Genomic DNA, 21,072 nt, shown 5'->3' on the forward strand with positions numbered 1-21,072 from the left:
CTCTCCGTCAACTCTGCAAAATTAATGATGAATCGCTATTTTACAAATATTAGTTGTGCTTTATGTGGTTGACGTTAGATGGTGATGGCACGTGACTATAAGTCCCTCATCCGGATCGGGAAATCAACTTGCCAGTCTCCTGCCGACTCTAGCTAGGGCTTTAGCTATTTCTTGCCCGGACGCAGTGAGTTATTAGCATCTTGTTGTAACCGTGAGGTTAAGGTGTCAATTAATAAATACACTTTAGGAAGTGTGTGTGTGTGTGTGTGTGTGTGTGTGCGTTTGTAACTGTATAGTGAGGAGTTCTGGCCACCTTAAAGTGCTCATATTATGCTCATTTTCAGGTTCATAATTGTATTTAGAGGTTGTACCAGAATAGGTTTATGTGGTTTAATTTTCAGAAAACACCATTTATTTGTTGTACTTCACATTGCTGCAGCTCCTCTTTTCACCCTGTGTGTTGAGCTCTCTGTTTTAGCTACAGAGTGAGACATCTCACTTCTGTTCCATCTTTGTTGGGAGTCGCACATGCTCAGTAAGTACTGCTAGCTAGTCAGTTGCAGAGCATGAGGGAGTGCCATGCTAGCAGCTAGGCGAGCATTATAACGTGTGTTACAAAGTGACGCACGTTCGTCACGGAAGTAAAGGCTGGACTACAATAGAGCTGTTTGGAGCAGTTTGTGAACAGTGTTTTCTGTTGGAGATGGTAAGTCCCTTTGGGGTGGACTTTGGGCTTTTTCACTTTGTAAACCTATAACATGCACAAAAAGATATATATCACAATAAAGGAAAGGGGAAAAGCCAAAAAGCATAATATGAGCACTTTAAAAGATTAAGAATGAAAGAGTTGTCTTCCTTTTTGGTGCTAAAACATAATTTTGCCACCATCTGTTGCACCTCAGAGCCATTTGACAGAGAGCACCGAGAGGCTAGTCATAGCAGAACAATCTGGTTCCATTGTAATGGCTTGAGTTGTTAACTGCACCTAAACAAGCAGACAGTTTGAACTGCAGGAAGAGACTGAGTGAGACAGGCACACAAGGCATCAGGAAAATGAAAAGGTACCCGCAAATGAAATGACATGGTTACATAGAGCTGTCATATAAAGTTCAGAATAAAATGAGCATGAGTTAAGTACAAACGTAACACAAGTTGTATAACAGAACCAGTTATTAGGGGCCTATTCATTTTGTCACATTTAACACTTCAACTCAAAATGCTTTTCTGCAGTTGGCGAGGGGCATGACTTGTCCTTGACAGAAGGAGTGGTGGACAGGTTCAATTATTTTACCTGGTGCTGACTCACAGAAGTGGGTTGAGAAGTGCTCTTGCACAAGGCTGAATGTAATCAAGGCTAGTTTTACAATTCTGTACTCTATAATCCAAAATATATTACATCTACAATAGGGAAATGTCTCTACTTCCACTGCCATCTCTTTCACTCCAACAATATGAGGCAGAGAACCAGCAGTTTGTTTAAGTTTATAAGTTATTTCATACGATACATGGATGCAATGTCCATTTCCAAAAGAAATACCTCATTATTTACACAAACACAAGTGAGCCGGACATGGCTTGTTTGATCAGAATGCAGCATATAAATAAACAGCGTCCGCTATTTTCAGTGGATTACAACCGTTGTGACATGCTGTCTAAATTACTAATGAACTACATTATGACAGACCCACATACTGTAAGTAAATAAGTCTGTTTATGCGCGCGCACACACACACAGGAAATATTATGGGATAACAAATGCAGAAAGGCCTACAATTACTTTGTCTGGTTGTAGCCATGTGTTGACCTTGAGATTGTTGTGTATATACAGTATGTGTGTGTGTGTGTGTGTGTGTGTGTGTTTGTCTATTTCTATTTTCCAGCCTCAGAGAAGCTAGCTGAGTGTGGGAAACATCTGTTTAATCTTTATGTGTGTTTTGTCTTCAGTGGCATCTCAGAGGGCTTGAGTGCCACTTGTGTGAATGTGTGCGTGTGTGTGTGTGTGTGTGTGTGTGTGTGAACAAGTCAGAATATTGAAACCCTTATCTAACAGTGTATATATACACAAGTGCTGCCATCCATGCCAGTGCAGTCCTCACCGAGAGCCGTCACATCTTATTCTATTTACAGCCCGTTCACTCTCTACAGCCAGCAATCAGGATTCCGGGACGGCTGCACGCTCTGGGACAAGGCCAACATCAGCCAGACTTATCGGGTATTAGACTGCCCTGCAATCGCCATTTCATGAGCACCCAGTCTATAAACACTATTGATTTTCACACTGTGCTTTTTGCACTTGTATCTAGTGGATTGTGGGTGTTTTGTCATAAGAATGACTGGTAATGAATAATAATGCAGAATTATAGGGAGATGGTGGGAGATTTTCCCCCCCCCGATCTGGTTAAAGTAGCGGCTGTTGGTCAGGACAGCGACTGAGAGTGAACTCTGCTGCATGGTGGTACTCTGAGGAGATGAGGTGGAGTGGCCTCAAGGACACTTCAACTGTGAGAAACTACACAAAAAGGGTACAATAACACACCTGGAGGGAATGAATAATACAACATATGTTTTGAAAATAACTAATTGGGTTAGTTTTAACGGAGGTGTTCCTGACATTATTATCGACGTCTCTTATATGAATTCAATATTAACGGTATGACATTTTAACATCCTCTGACAATAGTAATCCAGTTTGAACTGATATTTCTGTAATGCTAGAATCTAGAATTTTAATGCAACTAGCAAATACGTTTAAGGGTAGAATATGAACCTTTATAACTGAGTTATAAGCAGCAATTTGAGGGTAATCATTTGAATCCTGCTAAAGTTATTATCTTACATACAGAGCAAGCAATTACACTACTGGACTTCTCTAAAATGGCTGTATTTACCTTGAATTAAGGACTTTTGACAAGTTAATTCAACCTTTATTACCTAAGTAGAACTTACTATTGTGTTGCAAGTACATATTTAATTCAGCTTTTCAGCAAATTTGCATAATTATGTTGAAACAGGGTTTAAGACCAAGCCACAGTTGAGCCACAGATTCAGTCTTTAACGTCTAACAGATGCCTTAGTTGCCAACATGGTCATTCAGCATCACAAACACACAGGATCTCAGCATTAGCTAACAGTGACCCATGTCAAGTTGGTGAGTGAGTTTTTCATTTCTTTTTGTCTGTGCTTTTGTCTGAGGCAGCCTAGCTTGAGTCACCATGAATCACAACTCATATGGTGTAGTCTCAGGAGAGTACTGGGTCACATCGGGCAAACAAACAAGCCTAGACTTTATTCCCAATACAAAAAGACCCATACCAGTTACTAGTACAAGTCAGGTTTATTGTAATCCATTTGAAATCTATTTGGATTCTAGTTAAATTTCTCTTTAGTAATAAATCACAAGTAATTTCTCACATTCTGAGCTGTGCGCAGTACACACTGTACAGTGGTTTCCTAAGATACTCACCAGGATACGTAGCATTGAGGTACCAGGGGGTGTGTTTTCAGGAAGGGTGATGTTGTACAGTGGTCTGCTGAAGATGGGCCGGTTGTCATTCTCATTGATTAGATCGATAAAGACACGAGCAAAACCCACATGATCGGAAATTGACTCATTGGCATAAAGCTGAGGAGAGACAACAGGATTTAAATAAAGACTTCATTTAAAGAAGAAACTGTACAGGTTTAACATTGGTTTATCTAACATATTTCACATTTTTAGGCGGCATCCTTGAAAAAAATTTGAATCATAATTTGCTATTGTGCCAAAGAAGTCACTAACGTAATCAACTGACTTGTTTAAGATTTGGAGACTAAATTATACACAGAGCAGGGGAGGGCACCCTCTGGTTCTGTAAACCGCTCAGGGGAAAATTGAGGTAACAAAATACCAATTTCACTGTTCAAACAAGTCTGCAGTGCTGAGAAAGTGATATGGCCCCAGTCCGACTGAGTCCAAACAAATAAAAACAAGTTTCAAAAAAGGTTTGTTGCTTAGAAATCAGTCTTAGTCCAGAGTTAAATTCAAGGGCAGTCTCACAGAAGGACAATGGAGCTGTTTTTTCACCAACTACTCAATGCTTGGTCATCACAACAACATTGCCTTCTCTTATTTCACTTTGTATCTTGTTACATAACGGATCTGTTGGACATTCACAAAGTTGAACAATTCCGGCAGCAAGTTGAGCTCCTATGTAAGCATATTTGCTAGAAACCTGTGTTTTGTGGGGGTTATTTATTCATACTGTATGATTCTTTTCAGAGTCTCAGCATTCACTCTCTCATGCAGTTTAAAGTTTAAAACTCACTGAGAAGCTGAAGCTGGGGATGAGTTCGAAGTCCAGTGGTATGGCCACCCTTATTCTGATGTCGGCACGCCCCTGTACCGCCGTGGGGGAGATGGCGAAGTACTCTGAATTGTTTCCTGTCAGAAACACCTGGAACATGCTGTTCACCCCCTGCCATAAAAGAACAAGAGGAAGGTGAGTGTAGGAAAACTGAGAGAAAAAGTGGTTGTTGAGAGAGAGCTAGGGCAGGTGGTGATATATACTTTGTCTAACCTACCATGGACGAATGTAGGCGATAAAATCTGCTACGGTATATCTATTGAGTTTTTAGGAATAAATACTGGACAAAAATTATGATTTATGTCAAAGGTACAAATACTGTATAAATAGAAAGACAGAACTGAAGATTCACCGAAACCCTGATTACCACCAAAATATAACTTTTTCCAGAACATATAAACAAAATGCAGTTAATAAATGATACTGATCATGAGGCTTCACAAGCAGCATCAGCAGGGAAGCCAGTTCCATTCACTCTAATCAGTTGTGTTCAAGATGTTTCTTTTCTATCGCTGTATCTTGACACTTTTCACCCATCCTTTAACATCTTTATGTACACTAACCTGGCACTCTACGTGTAATGAAGACGCACCTCAGCTTTCTGAGCTCAATGCACACACATAAAGTATACCATGCCAGCATATCTTCAATACATTATGAACAGTAAATAATTGAACAGACACAATTATTAAGAGCCTGTTCCTATTGCTGCGTGAAAACGGTAGTGGGGACGCTAACCCTCAAATTGTTTCAGGGTCCAGTACAGATGTGACCTGGAGAGCTGCACGTTGCTAGCCTAGAAATCTAGATGCATCCTAGCGGCAGCAAATGTAATTTGCAGCCAGGGGGTCTACCAACTCTCCGTTGGCTTTCCAAACTCTGGCCGGGCCAATCACATCGTGTGTAGAGTCGGTGGGCGGGCTTATGGCTGCTGCTGCTGGGAACAGCGGTCTTTCAAATCGGCTTTGGCCGCGACTCTGGAAGACTTGGAGTTAAGCTTTTCTTTGAGAAAAGGAGAAAAAAAACCGGCACTGAAGTAATTCTTAAAAAAGGAGGTTCAGAGTTTTGCCAACCGGATACGGCAAAAATGTAATCTATCAACTAGCTCCGCTACCTTCTTCATTGCTCTGCTTGGTTGTAGCGCTATCCTACTGCGTGCAGTGGGAATTTGAAAGACAACCGTTTATCCTGCCCCTCGGATTGAGCCCTGTCAATGGTGAGTTCCCAGACCCAACATCTGGATGCGGGTCTGGCTTGTCAGGCTAGTGCATTGCAGGAAAATAACAAAAACCATTAAATGTGTGATAAAATGGATATGACAAGATTAGACAACACAATAGACATCGCATTCATCTTTTCTCCTCATCTGAATTCTTCTTTATCACCACTACATAAAGCCTGGACTGCACTGTTTCACATTATGTAGATGACCATTTGAGTGCAACATTGCACTGCACTGCCAACCGAGCTGTAGCCAGTATGTCCGACTGGGAGATTATATGAGCATGGAGTCTGATTTAGAAATACTATGTTCTGTATTACTGAATAGGTCTGTATAGTTGGCGAGGTTAGTATCATTTGAATATAACCACTAAAAAAGACGGTGTCATGGCATCGTGGGTAAATATAATCCAAGTCAGGGTCAAAATGAGAAACCTGTGGCTGTCTTGAGCTGAGAAAACATCTCCAGGTCCCTCCTGTCTTGATATATAAAGCTGTAGGGCAGCCAATCATGTAGCCATTGCGGCAGACAGAGGAAGACGGGTGCGGTGGTCGATTGGCATTATGCTGCTGGTTGAAATAGCCCCCTTGTTTTTGTTTTCATCTCTGGGAGAACCATTGTGGCTGATGGCTCCTATTTAAAAGACCATCCAATATGCAGGGATGTCACCGCAAACTGCCCATAAACGTAATTGCCCGTCCATTTGCTCCTGCCTTTAGAAGCCCCCAATAAAAGCACCCTGTCAGACGCGACTGCCACAAAGTTTAGTGACAAATTCCAGCGGCAAAAGTTTTATAGATGCTAACCGAGCAGAAGAGGATATGAAGGGAGCGACAGACAGAGAGAGAGGTAACTACCACTTGTGTCATAGTCTAAGAAATGAAATGTCTGCCTCTAATCCCTCACACTTGGAAAAAGTGAGATTAAAGCACAGGTGTAGCGGAGTGTGAACGAGTGTGTGTATCAGCACTGACATGCAGGTTTAAAGGATCAAAACAGCAATACAAAACTGCAAGAACAAAAAACGTCTTACAGATTTTACTATTTCAAAGTCTCCAGCACACAACTTGAGAACATAACTGCATTTGACATTTTTGTGTGTAATCCTGCTCCTTTGAGTGCTTCCTGAAGCATGTTGTTTTGTTATATTATGACGAATAAGCAGTTAGCTGTGGCAATCTTAGCTTGGAGATACTGTAATGTTATGCGGCTGGGTACCTCCCCAGACTGTGCTGCTTTTGCTAGTGGTAAAATGTTGGGTGGTAACCTCCAGAGGGATCTCTTATCACATGCCAGGTGTCCGGGTCGTCACCCCACCTGCGTGCAGCAACGCACTCGCTGTACTTTCCCTTGCGCCTCGTCATTGCGACACAACATCCTTGGAATGAATAAACAGACTTGCTGCTAAATACTCCAGCTATCTCTGTGCTCAGTGCTTCCTTTCTCTCCTGTCTGTTTCTTCCTGCTCCACCAATTATTCAGACTTCTGGTTTTTCTTAAGAGTCCCTCCTTTCCTTTTCCTGTCCGTGTGTCTGTCTCACTTTACTCTCCACCTTTTTCTCTATCCACTTGACTTGCAGTTATCTGTCAAATTCCACCCTGGCGGCTGCTGTGCCTGAAATCAATCAGAGTTGACTAGCTTTCGGCTTATCTGCACCCTAGGTGATTGATTTTCCTCGTTAGGTATAATTTGATGCTCTATCCCATCTCTTCCAGAGCAAATTAAATTGTAGTCGAGTCCAATGCGCTGCTGTGAGCGAGCATGTGCACGTGTGAGAGAGGGAGCGAGAAAGTGAGAGACAGAGTGGCAGAGCAAGAGCAAAGTGAAAAAGTGTTGTATGTGTGTGCTGGTGTCTGAGTTAGTGTGTGTCACCACAGTAGGTTGGTAGATTCAACTAATGGGAAGTGGCGGACACACTAAAGCGTGCTGTTGACAGCAAGCACACACGCGCACGCGCACGCGCACGCGCACACACACGCACACACACACACACACACACACACACACACACACAGTGGTTGATGTTCTTTTTGGCTGAAGCATTTATAAACCAGATAAATCTAAACCTATAAATGGAAACACAAAATACACACCACTCACATACCGTCCTAGCTGTCTATGTAGAGAGATATTATGAATGATTATTGTTGTTTATGATTATGATTATTGATAATGATTATTATTACTTAAATGACATTAAAATAACATCTGTAGCCAACTAAATCTGACACACTTTTTTTTTTCGCAAGCTACTTGATCCAAACACTGAAGGTCCTGGTTCAAAACTATTATGTTTATAAGCTTAAATTATTGATATAATATGAATGAAAAACTCTTGAGATTGATGTAGAGCGACCAGGTAGAGAGAAGATCTATCACTTTGTTGGAATTACAAAAACATTCGCTGTCAGATGTGTTTCAGTGTGGCAGTTCTTCCCTCACAAATGATCTTTGACAGACACTGATGGCTGCAGAGAGTACTTTAAGCAGACAACTCATAGAATTAAAATTCATTCCACTAACGGCTGCCAGCGACATTTATCATTTTAACTGATGAAAGCGACGATCAGAAAAAACATTTATTAATGTTGGTGCTGAGCAAATCTGTGTGTTTTGCCAACCTCTGTGTCTGAATTCAGACTTACTTAATTGCAGCGGTGTGGCAGAATTTCTTTTCACATTCTCTTTATTTTCACTTGCATACACAAAAATGCTGCACTGTAGAGGCTGGCTGTCGTAAAGGAGGACAGCGCAGCAACAGGTGGACAGATCTGCACAGTACAGTAAAGAAACAATCAGATTTTGATCAGCCTTATTTTATCTGACACTGAATCCATTAAAAATATGCCCAGATTAGTCATATGGATTCTGACTGTAGGATCAGTGCGGAACATTTCTACTAACAATTGTAAGATACAGGGGCAGTATGGTGTCATTGCAACCTTATCTTGATAAGAGTATCAGCCCAATGCCAAGAATGTTGTGACTGTGCCAGCTATCAGGACGTGATCCACCCACCTCGTCCTTGTCTTCGACCTGGATGTACAGGGGAAGGGCAAAGCCCACCTGGGCCAGTTCGGTGATTTTGAGCCGATACTCAGAACTGTTGAACTTCGGGGCGTTGTCATTCTTGTCAATTAACAGGATGGTAAAGGTGGTCCTCACTGTTGCGTTTGATGGACTGCGGTCATCGTTTAACTCTGTGGCCTTATAGAGAGCAACACAGAGAGAGAGAGAGAGAGAGAGAAAGAGAGAGTTGATTGCACCGAAAATGTCATTTTGGATGGAGGTGGTCAGCTCGCAATCTCAGCCAGGTATTTACAGCTGTTCATTTATTGGATCAAAAGGTGGACAGACAGACTCAAAGCAATCATAGAAATAGGCTCAAAGTGAGGCCAAGAGAGGGCCAGCACATACATACACACAATAAGATTTAGAAGAAAGGAGTCCCATTGAGAAGACACAATTACACACTGTCTCTGTTTCTGGCTCTTTGTAAGCTCTCTGAAATAAAATAAAAAATAGGAGAGAACGATAGGGATGGGCAGCCATGGTCTTTTATTGATGGAAGAGTGTCACAAGCAATAGGAGAAGAGGCAGGAACAACATGCTGGTCTCTGGGTAATCAAGGTAGTTTAGCCTCTCTCATCCCAGCGCTACTGAATCATTTGACCTCCACCTCCCCACGCTCAGCACTATCTAAGCTACCTGAAGTTGAGAAATTAGTTGTATTAATATGGCACACCACAATCAATAGCAGCACCACCTAAGAAAGCACAAGCAGAGAGAGGGAAAGAAAATGTAGAGGGAAAAAAATCCATATCTTATAAATACATTTTTGGGTGATTTCTTTTTCTTCGTTTTCAGCAGTTTCACTTATTCTACTTTTCTTCACACAATTATCGATTTCAATTAAAAAGATAGACTATGGCAGGAATATGTAAGCAAGCGTCTTTTTTTTTTTTTTAAGATTATTTTTTGGGGCTTTTCCCTTTATTAGATAGTGGATATACAGGAAAGTGGGGAGAGAGCGAGGGGATGACACGCAGCAAAGGACTGCAGGTCAGATTCGAACCCGGGCAGCTGCAAAGGACTCAGCCTACATGGTGCGCACGCTCTACTGGGTGAGCTAGAGGCCGCCCCAGCAAGCATCTTTTTTATATTAAACCTTAGAGCCAGTTGCATCTCTCATATGGAAACGTCATACAACCTGCATTTTATATAAATATATATGAGTGCTAGTGAGGCCATTAGGTGCTTGTAAAGGCCATTTAATGTGATGTACAGGTGTAAACTATTTGACTTGACATGCCTTTAAACTCTCCTGTAACATTGCAGTTAAACAGGGAAAAACGCAAATCCCTCCACTTTTAGTTGCACTTGGAAATCCATTTCACGCACCCTCTCACACCCTGTGGGAACCACTTGCTGTAGAATACTGGTCTGGAAGAGAAGAAATGACAAAAAAAGAAAGTGGTGGAGTGGACAAGGTGGGAAGGCAGTGGGTGGGGTGAGAGGGCAGGACTGACATGCTAAAAAGCCAAGTGAGAGACTTTAGGCTCATTGGAGGGACAGAGGGATTCAGACACTGCACCTGCTTCAAACAGAAGAGAAATAAAAAAGAGAGAGGGGAACAAAGGAGCCCTTAGCACTGAGGAGGACTCTAAATCCTGTTCCTTTATCTCATCCTCCTCTGCTCATCCTGTCATCCCTGGCTGCTGGCACTGAACGCAAGCCTCTGAAGGGGACATTATCATAGAATCACAAAAACAAAATGTCTCATTTGTGGAGAGGTCTTAAGTGAAGTATTGACCTCGAAATCTTTCCTAATTATAGCAGTGTGTATCTACCTCAACGACTGTCACAATATGTAGAGTATGAGTCGGGGTGAAGCACTTCATTTAGCATGTCTTTTGTGGCTATATCAAACCCAGACACTGCATTGATTTAATACACCATCATATCAAAGCCCTCTCTTTATCCACTGGCGAAACAGACTTTCGATCCCTTCTCTTGGCTGCGACAGTCCCTCCACCCCCCCAACCGCCTCCCATTCAGTAGCTTACCCTGACAGTGAGAGTGAATCCTGCTGAGTAGAGTGGGTTTTCCCTGTCCAGCTGGCCATTCACTGTCAGGGACCCACTGATGTAGTCCAGGGCAAAAACGCTGTTGGTGTTCCCTGGATGGATGGAGAGAGAGAGAGCGAGAGAGAGAGAAGAAAGTCAGAGAGATAAACAAAACTGCCGTTGTGGATTATTTAGCATAACTCCTGAGACGCAGCAAGGAGCCTCTGGACGGGAAGGCGGTGGATGATGTACATTTCTCCATTTCATGCAATACGGATACGGCTTTTGCTGTGCTGTCCTTCGTCTCTCTACCTGCCTTTGGCTGACCCACCACCTCCAACATGTCCACAAGCTGCCTCTTCTGCATCCCTTTGTTTCATCTGTCACTGTCTGCCCTCCTTCCACTGCCTCCATTTCTTTGTCAGCTTCCTTTACTGGATGTACGCCAGGGTTACTGTCAATTCACATTCACTGAATTCAAGTTGCATCATAAGTGCTATTCAGTTTCACTTTCAATATTGAAACTACAGTATGCTTATTTAATTAATTTAAATAAGCTAACCTTCTGCTGAGAATACAATCCCACCCCGTATTCTGAAACACAAGACGTTTATTTAAAGCTCAAGACCATACGATTGCATACAAGCCTGTATTAGCACACCGCACATTTCTCCTGAACTACATCACTTCACATGCGCTGATGAATCGCATTAACTTTGTTACACTCTATGCACTCCTTCAAAGAGGAGCGTTTCAAATTATGAACGCTGCACTGTTCTCATTAACAAGTTTAAGTGTGCCTGGTGTTCTCTTTTCACATCATTTACACAGGTTAAAATATTAGATTGAGACCCGCTTGAGTCCTCTTCTCATAGTTTCATATTCCCCCACTTCCTTTTACAATTACAGTCCTTCCCATTAACTTTCTCACCTCACTTACATTCCTCTTTGACACTTTCAGTCCCGCGCTCTCTCCCCCTGAGGCATCTTATGGTTGTGGGCTGTTGCCTGCTAATTGCACCCAGCAGATGGAGACAACAAATGAAAGTACATCCAATCGTCCTCGCCTCCCCTCGCATTGCCCGGTGTCTCCCATCCACTGCACACATTCCCTTGGTAATGTCAGAAGAATCATCTCTCATTCAAAAACACTGAATGCCTTCCCAATTTCAATGGGCTCTTTGTGCCTGTGACATGTGTTGTTTTACACCTGAAAAAGCCCCTGAGCAAACTTGAGATAGTGGTAGTTTATTCATGTGAACGTTAGCAGAGTGATCTGCTGAGTGAAGCAAACAATGGAGCTCACAGAACTGTATGAGAAGGCTCTGACAGTCAAGTCCACCTGAACTGATTCACTTACGCCTTATAACCCCAATTGGGTTTTGGTTCACTCTTGTCAATTACAGCTTATTTGATATGAGCAGACTACAAACATATCAGTTATAGGCTGAGGTGTTATTTAATCTAACATACTACACAACTGAGCATATGTCCGTTAAGAATTAAGCAAAACTTCCTAAACTGGAATGATCTAAATTCAGAGAGAGGAGAACTTCCCATGCAAAGCAAGCATCTCTCTGAAAACTGCTCTTTTTAGTTTATTACTGGCTTGGCCTCAATAGCATTAAACAATCATTTTTGTTGCTGACCAAATCATTATTTTGCTTCTCTCTTTAAAAGAAAGGCTACTTCATGGGAAATGTACTACAACAACTGCACCTTTTCAGCCTTTACTTAAAAAAAAGAAGAAGAAAAAAAAAAAAGAAGTCTAATGTTAATATAAATATGTGAATCAGAATAAATTTGGAAAAAAGCATGTTCTCAGAATTCATGTTGTATTTTCACAGTACTTTTTCTAAGTAGGACACACTATGAACCTTGAGCTGCACTTTGAGGGATTAAACATGACTCTCTTTCAGATAGTTTATAGTAATAGCTGAGGTCTACAACATGGTCAGATGGTAAGTCTACAGTGCACAACGGCAGGGGTCAACAGATTAACCCATGCCTGTGTTCCCCACACCCCATTCACTGCTCTATTATTGCCCTGTATCTAGCTGGGAATGAAGAGGAGGGAAGCGACAGAACAAAGCGCACAGAGAGGGCGTAGAGATGGGAGGCAGGCCAGCAGAGAGAGCACAGCCCTTGGGTAATTAGCCTGGATTGAGGCCAAAAGGTGAGGAAGGGAGGCATGTAGAAGGGACAAAAACTACTTCTGATTATGTCCAGCTTACATAATCTATTTAATTGTGGAACTGGAGAAAGTGTTACAAGGAATGCAGTGTGAATCCTGCATTACTCAATTTCTCAACATGATAACTTAATACCAACTTAAAATACACACATGCTGACATTAAAATCATTGTGAATGAAAGGGCATTCCCTAAAGGTTTGACTGTGCCTTGTGAAGCGGTTACAAGTCACCGTTTCAATTTCTAACCATATATATTTTCTGATTAAACACCTAATGTATGGGTAAGGTTTGGTTAGGTTTATGCACAAAATGACTTGGTTATGGAAAGATATTGGTTTGGGTTAAAATTACTACTTTCGTAAACTTTAAATTAACAAACACCTGGCCAAGGTTAGAAAACCATACCACAATCATGGTTAAAAGAAAACAACTGATATGGCTCTCTAATGTTACAACGTTTAATTTACGGGATAGTTCCGGTGCTGCCGGAGGTTCCGCCAGATGTCCCTCACCTTCCGCTTTCTTTGTGTTGGCATCCTAAACTCCAGTCCATTTGGGAAACATCCTCCGAGCTAGAACTGACAATCAAATACGTATAAGTTTATCTTTTTTTTGAGTAAAATTCTCATCACACACTCGACAGCCATTTTAATTCCAGAGCTCGCCTCCCTATGTGTACGTTCCACCAAAACAATTTCCTCCCAGAGACTATTTTGCCACCCAAGAAGACTGTGATTGGTTTAAAGGGGTCGATTTTACCTTGTCATAGTTGAATAACGACAGTTTGGTGGGTAATTAGGACATACATAGAACCTCAACATCCCATTGGCATCCCTTTCCTCTGCAAATCTCACAATTTGAAACTGCCTCTGAAAACGGGCGAATTTCAACTAACTACCGAGTTCACGTCAACTCGGTGGCTCCTCTTTATTTGGCTCTGGTCTCTATCTTTGTCACGCCCCAACATTTACATAGGCTACACCACTGATCTGAGATCAGGTAGTCTTCTGAATAGGTCGCGCAGATCTCAGAAATTGTATACATTGTTCATCTGCTATTTTATCACTAAATTCACTTCTGAGACTTTTTTATGAGAGAACTCAACTATGAAGAGGTCAAATATGTGCCGTTTTACGAAAATTGATGTCTAATTGCAAGTTTTGTCCGACTGTGTGTCTGAATTCAGCGGCCGGTGCTGCCTGTGTTGCTGCCTCACCGCCCGGCCTGCCCTCCTTCACAGACCCCGGCCTGCTGTGAGGTAGATGGAGCTCCGTTACGGCTGGCCACCCACTGTGCTCCATACCCGCTGTGACAGAGCTCCCGGGCCTGCAGCTCCCCTCTTCCTGCTAAATGGCCGGTGTGTGTGAGTGAGAGCGCGGTCAGCGAGCTTGTTACGTCCGCAATCTCTTACCACATGTTCCAGTTAATCTTATAATGAATATGTGTGTTGAGTTATTTAAACAAACGATCGGGGAAATAAACGCCTCTTGTCCGCGAGTCTCATTGATAGAGCCTGCGGCTGGATGGAGCTCTATCAATGAGAGCTAGCTAGCCTCCTCTTAGACCAAAAATGCATTAAATTGAAATCGGACACCATTGTTGGCTTTATAAGACCTTGGGGTAGATGTTATATAAGTGGCGTGACGAAATTCAAACTGTAATATACTCTAGTTATGCCGAAAGTGAAGCTAACTAGCCGCGATCTGTACACATAGGATTGAAGGGACAGTAGCAGCTAACGAAACCCCTAATGTTCACAAAAATGCATTAAATTGAAATCGGACACCATTGTTAGCTTTATAAGACCTTGGAGTAGCTGTAATATAAGTGGCATGAAGAATTTCAAACTGTAAATATACTCTAGTTATGCCGGCAGCTGGCAGCCGGCCAGCTCCGCGGACCCCCGAGCCCCGGTAGTCCAGTAACCGAGGAAACTGTGACTTTCACTAGGTATGGAGGTTGCCGCTCGGTTTCTCGTCAGACTGTGTGGAGCTCCTAAAGTCCGACACGTCTTACCAAATTTGCAATTAGCCATCAATTTTCGTAAAACGGCCCATATTTGAGCTTTATATAGTTGATTTCCCGCATAAAAAAGTCTCAGAAGTCAATTTAATAATGAAATAGCAGACAATGTATAACTTTGCAGTGTCTGAAATATGAGACCTGCTGTCTAGTCTCCAATGTATGTGTATGTGGTTCGCTCAAACCAATCAGCGCGCAGCTCATCTAAATATTTATGAGCATACCATATTTGGAAGAAAAGCTCTTGTTCCAAATAGGGCCATATTCACAGGATAGTTAAGATAAAATAGCACTTGGGCCATTTTCAGCCCTACCAATGTTACATACCCTTTTAGGAGACCTTAAGGAACAGTGTGAAATACCCTATATAATCATTCTATCACCCCTTTAAAGAAATGCCAATAAACTATAGCACGTTTTTCTCCCATCCAGGAATGTTGGGTGGACTAGCCAGACCTTCCTGTGCAGCGCTGTGGAGGAAGGTCTGGCAATGCGAGACTACTTGAACATGAACATACAATATGTTGTTTTTGTGAGACCATTTACTGAAACTGCTGGTGCTTGCATTTTTCCTGGGAGGGACAGTCACAATTTGGGTTCCACAGAAAATGAGGAAAAAGGAAGATACTGTAATGAAACAGAAGATCAATATAATTGAATGTTCCCTTGCAAACAGATGACCCCTGTAATAAATGTAATACACCTACAGTAACTGTTTGGGCCAAGTAGCTTATTAAGTGTATCAGTTTGTCTGACAGAAAAAGACAATGCCAAAACAAGTCATTTTACACCATGCACCAGTGAAAATGAGCTGACACAACAATTATTGCAACATTTCTGGTTTTGCCTGGACTGGAGGGGCAGGCAGGAGGTTGATGTTGATAATGATTGGTGGTAGTGGAGGGTAACGATCTTCAGGGACTCAGACCCACTCAGTGTGGGCATCACGCCTCTAAATTGGTTTGTCAGCTTCAGTGGCCTGACTTGCATGCCAAGCTACTCCAACAGCCGCTCCTTACCCGGACGACTGGGAACTCACCTAGACAAGGGAGGAGTGGCGTTTATACACAATCACACACACCTGCTGTAATGTACATGTGCACAGTAACCGCAGACTGTTTGTTCTACTCTTTGTATGCATCCGGTAAAGAGGCTTTGACTCACTGCATCAGGAGCCACAGAAAGGCCTTCCTCCTCAGCTCTGCTGTGTCGAGCTTGACCAGAGAGACAGACTGAAATTACACAGTGACTCACGGGTCCCACTGAGAGGAAAATATAATCATATTCTAATTGCTGATAGAAACTGTTCTCCAGTGATCTGCCAGGACCTTGTGATTAGAACCCCAGGGGGATGGAAATTGCTGCATTTGATATTTATATTTAGTGGAGGTGCTTATGTGTTCCATGTGTGTTAAGATATTTCTATTCTGAATTCTTATGTAGATAGGGTGCTAACTGGCAGAGTTTGATTCTATGATGTGAGACTCCGGGGGATAAGCCATGCACTCACATTACCGACAGTACTGGACTGGAAAATGAGAAACCATGCCATGATTTTGTCTAGTGTGAAGTACACACTTAAATGCACGCACACACACACACAGCCGTTATTTCCTTGTGGTGCATAGGTAGTATGTGTGCAATAGCTAGCACTACATTTACGAGATAAAAGTAATCCAAATAATTTGCCACTTTGAATAATCTGAGTATTACCAAAGCATAAAGAAAAGCACGGGTGTGGATTTCATATTATCTATTGACAAACACATTTAAATTCTTGTGTCATGAACAATGAAATGAAGGCTCATTTACTGACAACAGTTAGCTCATTGACATTCTCTCCTCCAGAAAAGAGTGAGAGCAGAGACAAAGAGGGAAAAAATAGAGAGGCTAGAAATGGGAGAGACGGAGTGTATTGAGTCGCACAAGTGAAAAACATACATGTGTAGTTATTATGTGGGGATTGCCCAAGAGAACAGAAGAAATAAGGCATTTGATCATCTGATGAGTTCAATCGGGCATGCAACAAGTGGAGGACAATGACTTTCTCCGAGCAATGAGCTTTTGAGGACAGCTGAAGCAGGAGTTCTCCAAGTGTAATCGCCATGACTAAGCCAGTGACAACTGTTTTCTCTAGTTTGTGACAACACCATGGGGGCGCTGGAACATTTTAGTAATGTGATGTGGCATGCAGCCAGTGCTGTCTTGAGGCTAAGATTTTGTGTATTTTGCTAAATGTACACAAATTAGTGTCACTTTTAAGGATTACGCCTACAGGCAAATCATGTTGATGATGAGGTTTTAGTTATTGTCTTTAAACTACACTCACTTCTAAATTTAAACGAACAGCTTCTCAAATACACTGACTTGCTCTCTCTCACACACACACACACACACACACGTGTTTTTGTGTGTATGATGCAGTTATAATGGCCCTGTGGGTGTCTTGCCATTGGCAGACGAGCTGCATTTCATGAATACTCAATGAACTAGTTTCATCAAAAGTTTTTCTTCAAAAAAGGTTCAAGGACAAATATTCTAAAATCTAAAACAATACATGGCGGATGAAAGCAACTTCCTTTTCTGCCCAGGTATCACAAAAACAATAACTATAACGATAACTATAAATATTTTTTTGAAAATCGTTCTAACATCATTTTATTGTACTTTTGCCGTATTAGTGTATTATGTACTGTATTATTAACAGCTGGAGTGTGCAGTGCGTGCTTGACGCCAATGTTTACAGTACGTTATTGTTCAGCAGCATTATAGTTATGGTAATATTTATTGTTCTTGGTGTGGATGGCCCTTTACAGAGTGGAAGAGAGGTAATTGTCAAATTATTTGTTTTTGTCAAAACGGCATCATTAAGCAAAATGAAAAGAAGTGTTGATGAATAAACTAGGTGTGTAATATAACCTAAGCTTGCATTTCTCTAAATGAATGTGTTTTTTAATACCATCTTAAATCATTGTTAAATGTAGTTTCTGTCTAAATGTAGGCATACCAGCGCACCCAATAAGCCTGGCTGAACACCCATGTGACAGTCATTGTTTGACGTTTGTTTTAACGCTTCCAGGCTTCCCCTGGTAACCCTGTGTTTTAACGTCACACAACGCTTTAAATTGTGGGTTATCTCTCAGGCAATGAGGCCATGAGTGTGGACATTGGGATTGGGCCTCTGTGTGGTTGACATAGCGGAAAGATGCACTTCTGATGTTTTTGAGGAGGTTCAGAGGCCTGTACTACGAATCAAGATAAACATGTGCTGGATTTCTTTCAGTTACCTGGCTTCACTAACCCTAACAACCGCGGTCCCGCATAAGCTGTGTCACAACGCTGGTTAACAACTAGTTCAATCAACCCAGGGTTTCCCAATCCAGTGGCGAGCGCGTTCACATAAAAGACGCGGTGTTTGCGCAGCACGACCAATCGCAAACATCTACCAGAGCCGCATATTTTAAACAAGAAGAGCAAACTATAATTCTACACAGAACACAGACACGGTTTTACAGGCAAAACGCAATACAGTCGCTGCTTCCTAAAACAGGAGGAAAGCTGGCAAAAAATAGCCGACGCTGTAGATGCGTAAATCACTTATCAATCAGTCCCTCCAGGATTTCGCGGCCTTTTTTTTGAAATTGTTGCGGCCCAAAATGCCTGATTTCGCGGGAGCTTTTGTAAAAAATTGCGATAAAAGTTGCGATGTCTTTTGTATGTTTGTTGCAATGACGTTGTGGGAGACAGTGAAAGTTGCGATTTTTTTTTTGTATAGTTCTTTCAAAATAAAAAGGAAACTTGTTTTGGGGAGAATAAAACTACTCTGGGCTGAGTTTTCCTAGTAACCTTACCAAAAAGGCTCAGGATGCTGCAAATGTTGGTATAATATGAAAATGGCTGGTGGGTTTAAGACAAAAAAATAATTTATTGAATCAATCAAATTTGAACATATGTGTTCGTGGCATGTTGATCTTTACATTGTTAGTTATTTTCCTAACCTGGCCTGGGACACACCTTCATACGGTTTGATAATACTGACTTTAACTTATCATTGCACTTACAATAACGAGCGTCGCTGTCCTCAATTTAGATCATTGCGTCGTCTCATCTTTTTCTCCTGCATTCACCGTGTGTGTGTTGTTTGTGTGTGTGTCTGTGTGTGTTTGTGTGTGTGCAAGTGTCAGTCGCAGGGGGTACGGAGCAGTAGCTCCACCCGCTGCAGAGAGCCGACAGCCAGGATTGAAACGGCAGCAACTTCAGCGACTTTTAAATCATTAAAGTCTACATTGACGTTAAAATGTATCGGACGGTCTGAAATGTTTTGCACGGTCTTTCGCTGTACGTTTTGTTCGTAAATGAGTCACACACGTCTCGTCTTCATATCAAAAACAAGGAAATGATCAACCCGTTCTCACTCCCGATTGGTCATTGGCTCTCAGAGTGCACGTGGGACTGCTGTGATTGGTTGCAGTCGCGGGAAACTTCAGGTTATTGGTCAAATGTGCGGAAAAGTTGCGGTGATTGGTCAAAATTGCGAGTCGCACCAAATTTGCGGTGATTGGTTGAATTCGCGTGAATTAGCGCGATCATGACATCGCGAAATCCTGGAGGGACTGATCAATATCACTTCCTCATCAGTCAGGCACTAGATCTGACCATAATTACACTTTTGCTTTCCATAAACTGCCGTTGCTTTAGCCTATTATTTCAGTTGCAACCCTGGCAGTGGAAGCGATCGTGAGATCAAATAAAATATATGAAAACATAATTCAAACCGCTGTGCGCATTGGCAACACACGGCTCAAGAAGCCGACAAATAGCAGATATGTAATTTCCTCACATTAAAGTCTATATATTTCATAGTACCCATCAAGGAATGTTAACGGGGTTGTCGGTCTCTAAATGTTTTAACTTTTATGAGCGCGCGCCTCTCTCTCTCTCTCTCTCTCTCTCTCTCTCTCTCTCTGCGCACCGAGCTCCGCCTGATCTTCTAAGAACGGTGATGCCATTATCAATCGAGTATTGATTGGTCAGGAGGCGGTGCTTTTACACCGGTTGATCTCTAATCTCCAACTTTCCGACCAGGTTAGGTGTTCAGCGTAAGTTACCACAGCGATTGAACCCGGTAACCACTGATCCACCTTCGTGATACAGAAAACCCTGGGTTGAACCTGAAGTTACCTCGTTAACGCCAAATCTTGCTTCGTAGTACAGGCCTCGGGTGACTCAGCTACGACTAGCAGCTCCTCCTACTGCATCCAGGAGTATGGGATGCCGTTTTATTCAATATTAAATAATTAAGTACATAAATGAATAAATATGCCTATTTTTTTTCTACGTTTATTTCATAATGTCACATTTATTTATTTCCCTCTATTTTCACTTCTTATATTCAAATGAAGGGGCATGGCTATCTCACAGCCTCAGACTAAAAGCAACTAGCTAGTAGCCTGGCATCGCCAGCATATCACTATGTGCCAGAGGAAATAAAACATAAGCTCGGCAGATTCGTCTGGTTGCTAGGCTAACTAGCTAGTGCAGTCCCCGCCGATGAGACCGCTTTGCAAGGAGGAGAGCGGGTCACGCCAGCTCCGCAGACCGAGCAGAGCCGAATAAATCTAACAATGTGAAATAAAAGCCCCTAAAATAAATAAATGTGACATTATGAAATACAAGTAAAACCTAATCATTTATTGAAATATACTGACTCATTAATATATTGATATTTACATTTATATATTCATTATATTCATTTATTCGAGATTGAATTAAAAGGCATTCCATAGTGGAGGTAGCCATGAAAGTAACACTTCTCTTCTTTTACACTCCATTCCTACATTTCTCTTGATTTTGGAATGGAGAAGTGTTACTTTCATGGCTACCTCCACCTTGTGACAAAATGGTGTCTGCTTTTGTAAAGGAGTGTAACTACAAGACAGTGCGACATTGTGCAGAGAACGTTAATCCAATGGAGACTGCTGCCATAATTGCACACACTGCCCTGATTTTCCAAAACAGCATTGCAGATCAAAGTTAAACTGAATTCAACTTTGAAACTGGTGTGTCAAGAGATTTGAATTATAAAACTCTTGGATGTTACTTCAAAAAAACCTCAAACATGACAGAAAATGTCAGAGAGGATAGGGATACAGTTTAGAACGTGTAATGTGTTGTAATCATTTAAATTATGTTAACATTCCTGTAGGGTGGGTAACAATTAACGC

At 41.9% G+C, this 21,072-nt stretch overlaps 1 protein-coding gene across 1 annotated transcript in view; it reads right to left on the reverse strand.

Moving 5' to 3' along the window:
* cdh23 (cadherin-related 23) overlaps positions 1-21,072 on the reverse strand; it is a 176,752-nt gene that overhangs the window by 70,482 nt on the left and 85,198 nt on the right. The window contains exons 9-12 of the mRNA XM_078272533.1: positions 10,633-10,745; positions 8,585-8,773; positions 4,305-4,454; positions 3,464-3,622 (exon numbers count right to left, since the gene is read on the reverse strand). Coding sequence (XP_078128659.1) covers positions 3,464-3,622; positions 4,305-4,454; positions 8,585-8,773; positions 10,633-10,745 — 611 coding nt within the window. The remainder of the gene's footprint in view (positions 1-3,463; positions 3,623-4,304; positions 4,455-8,584; positions 8,774-10,632; positions 10,746-21,072) is intronic.

Source organism: Sander vitreus, chromosome 17 (genome assembly GCF_031162955.1).
Source record: "Sander vitreus isolate 19-12246 chromosome 17, sanVit1, whole genome shotgun sequence".
In the NCBI taxonomy this organism is placed as follows: domain Eukaryota; kingdom Metazoa; phylum Chordata; class Actinopteri; order Perciformes; family Percidae; genus Sander; species Sander vitreus.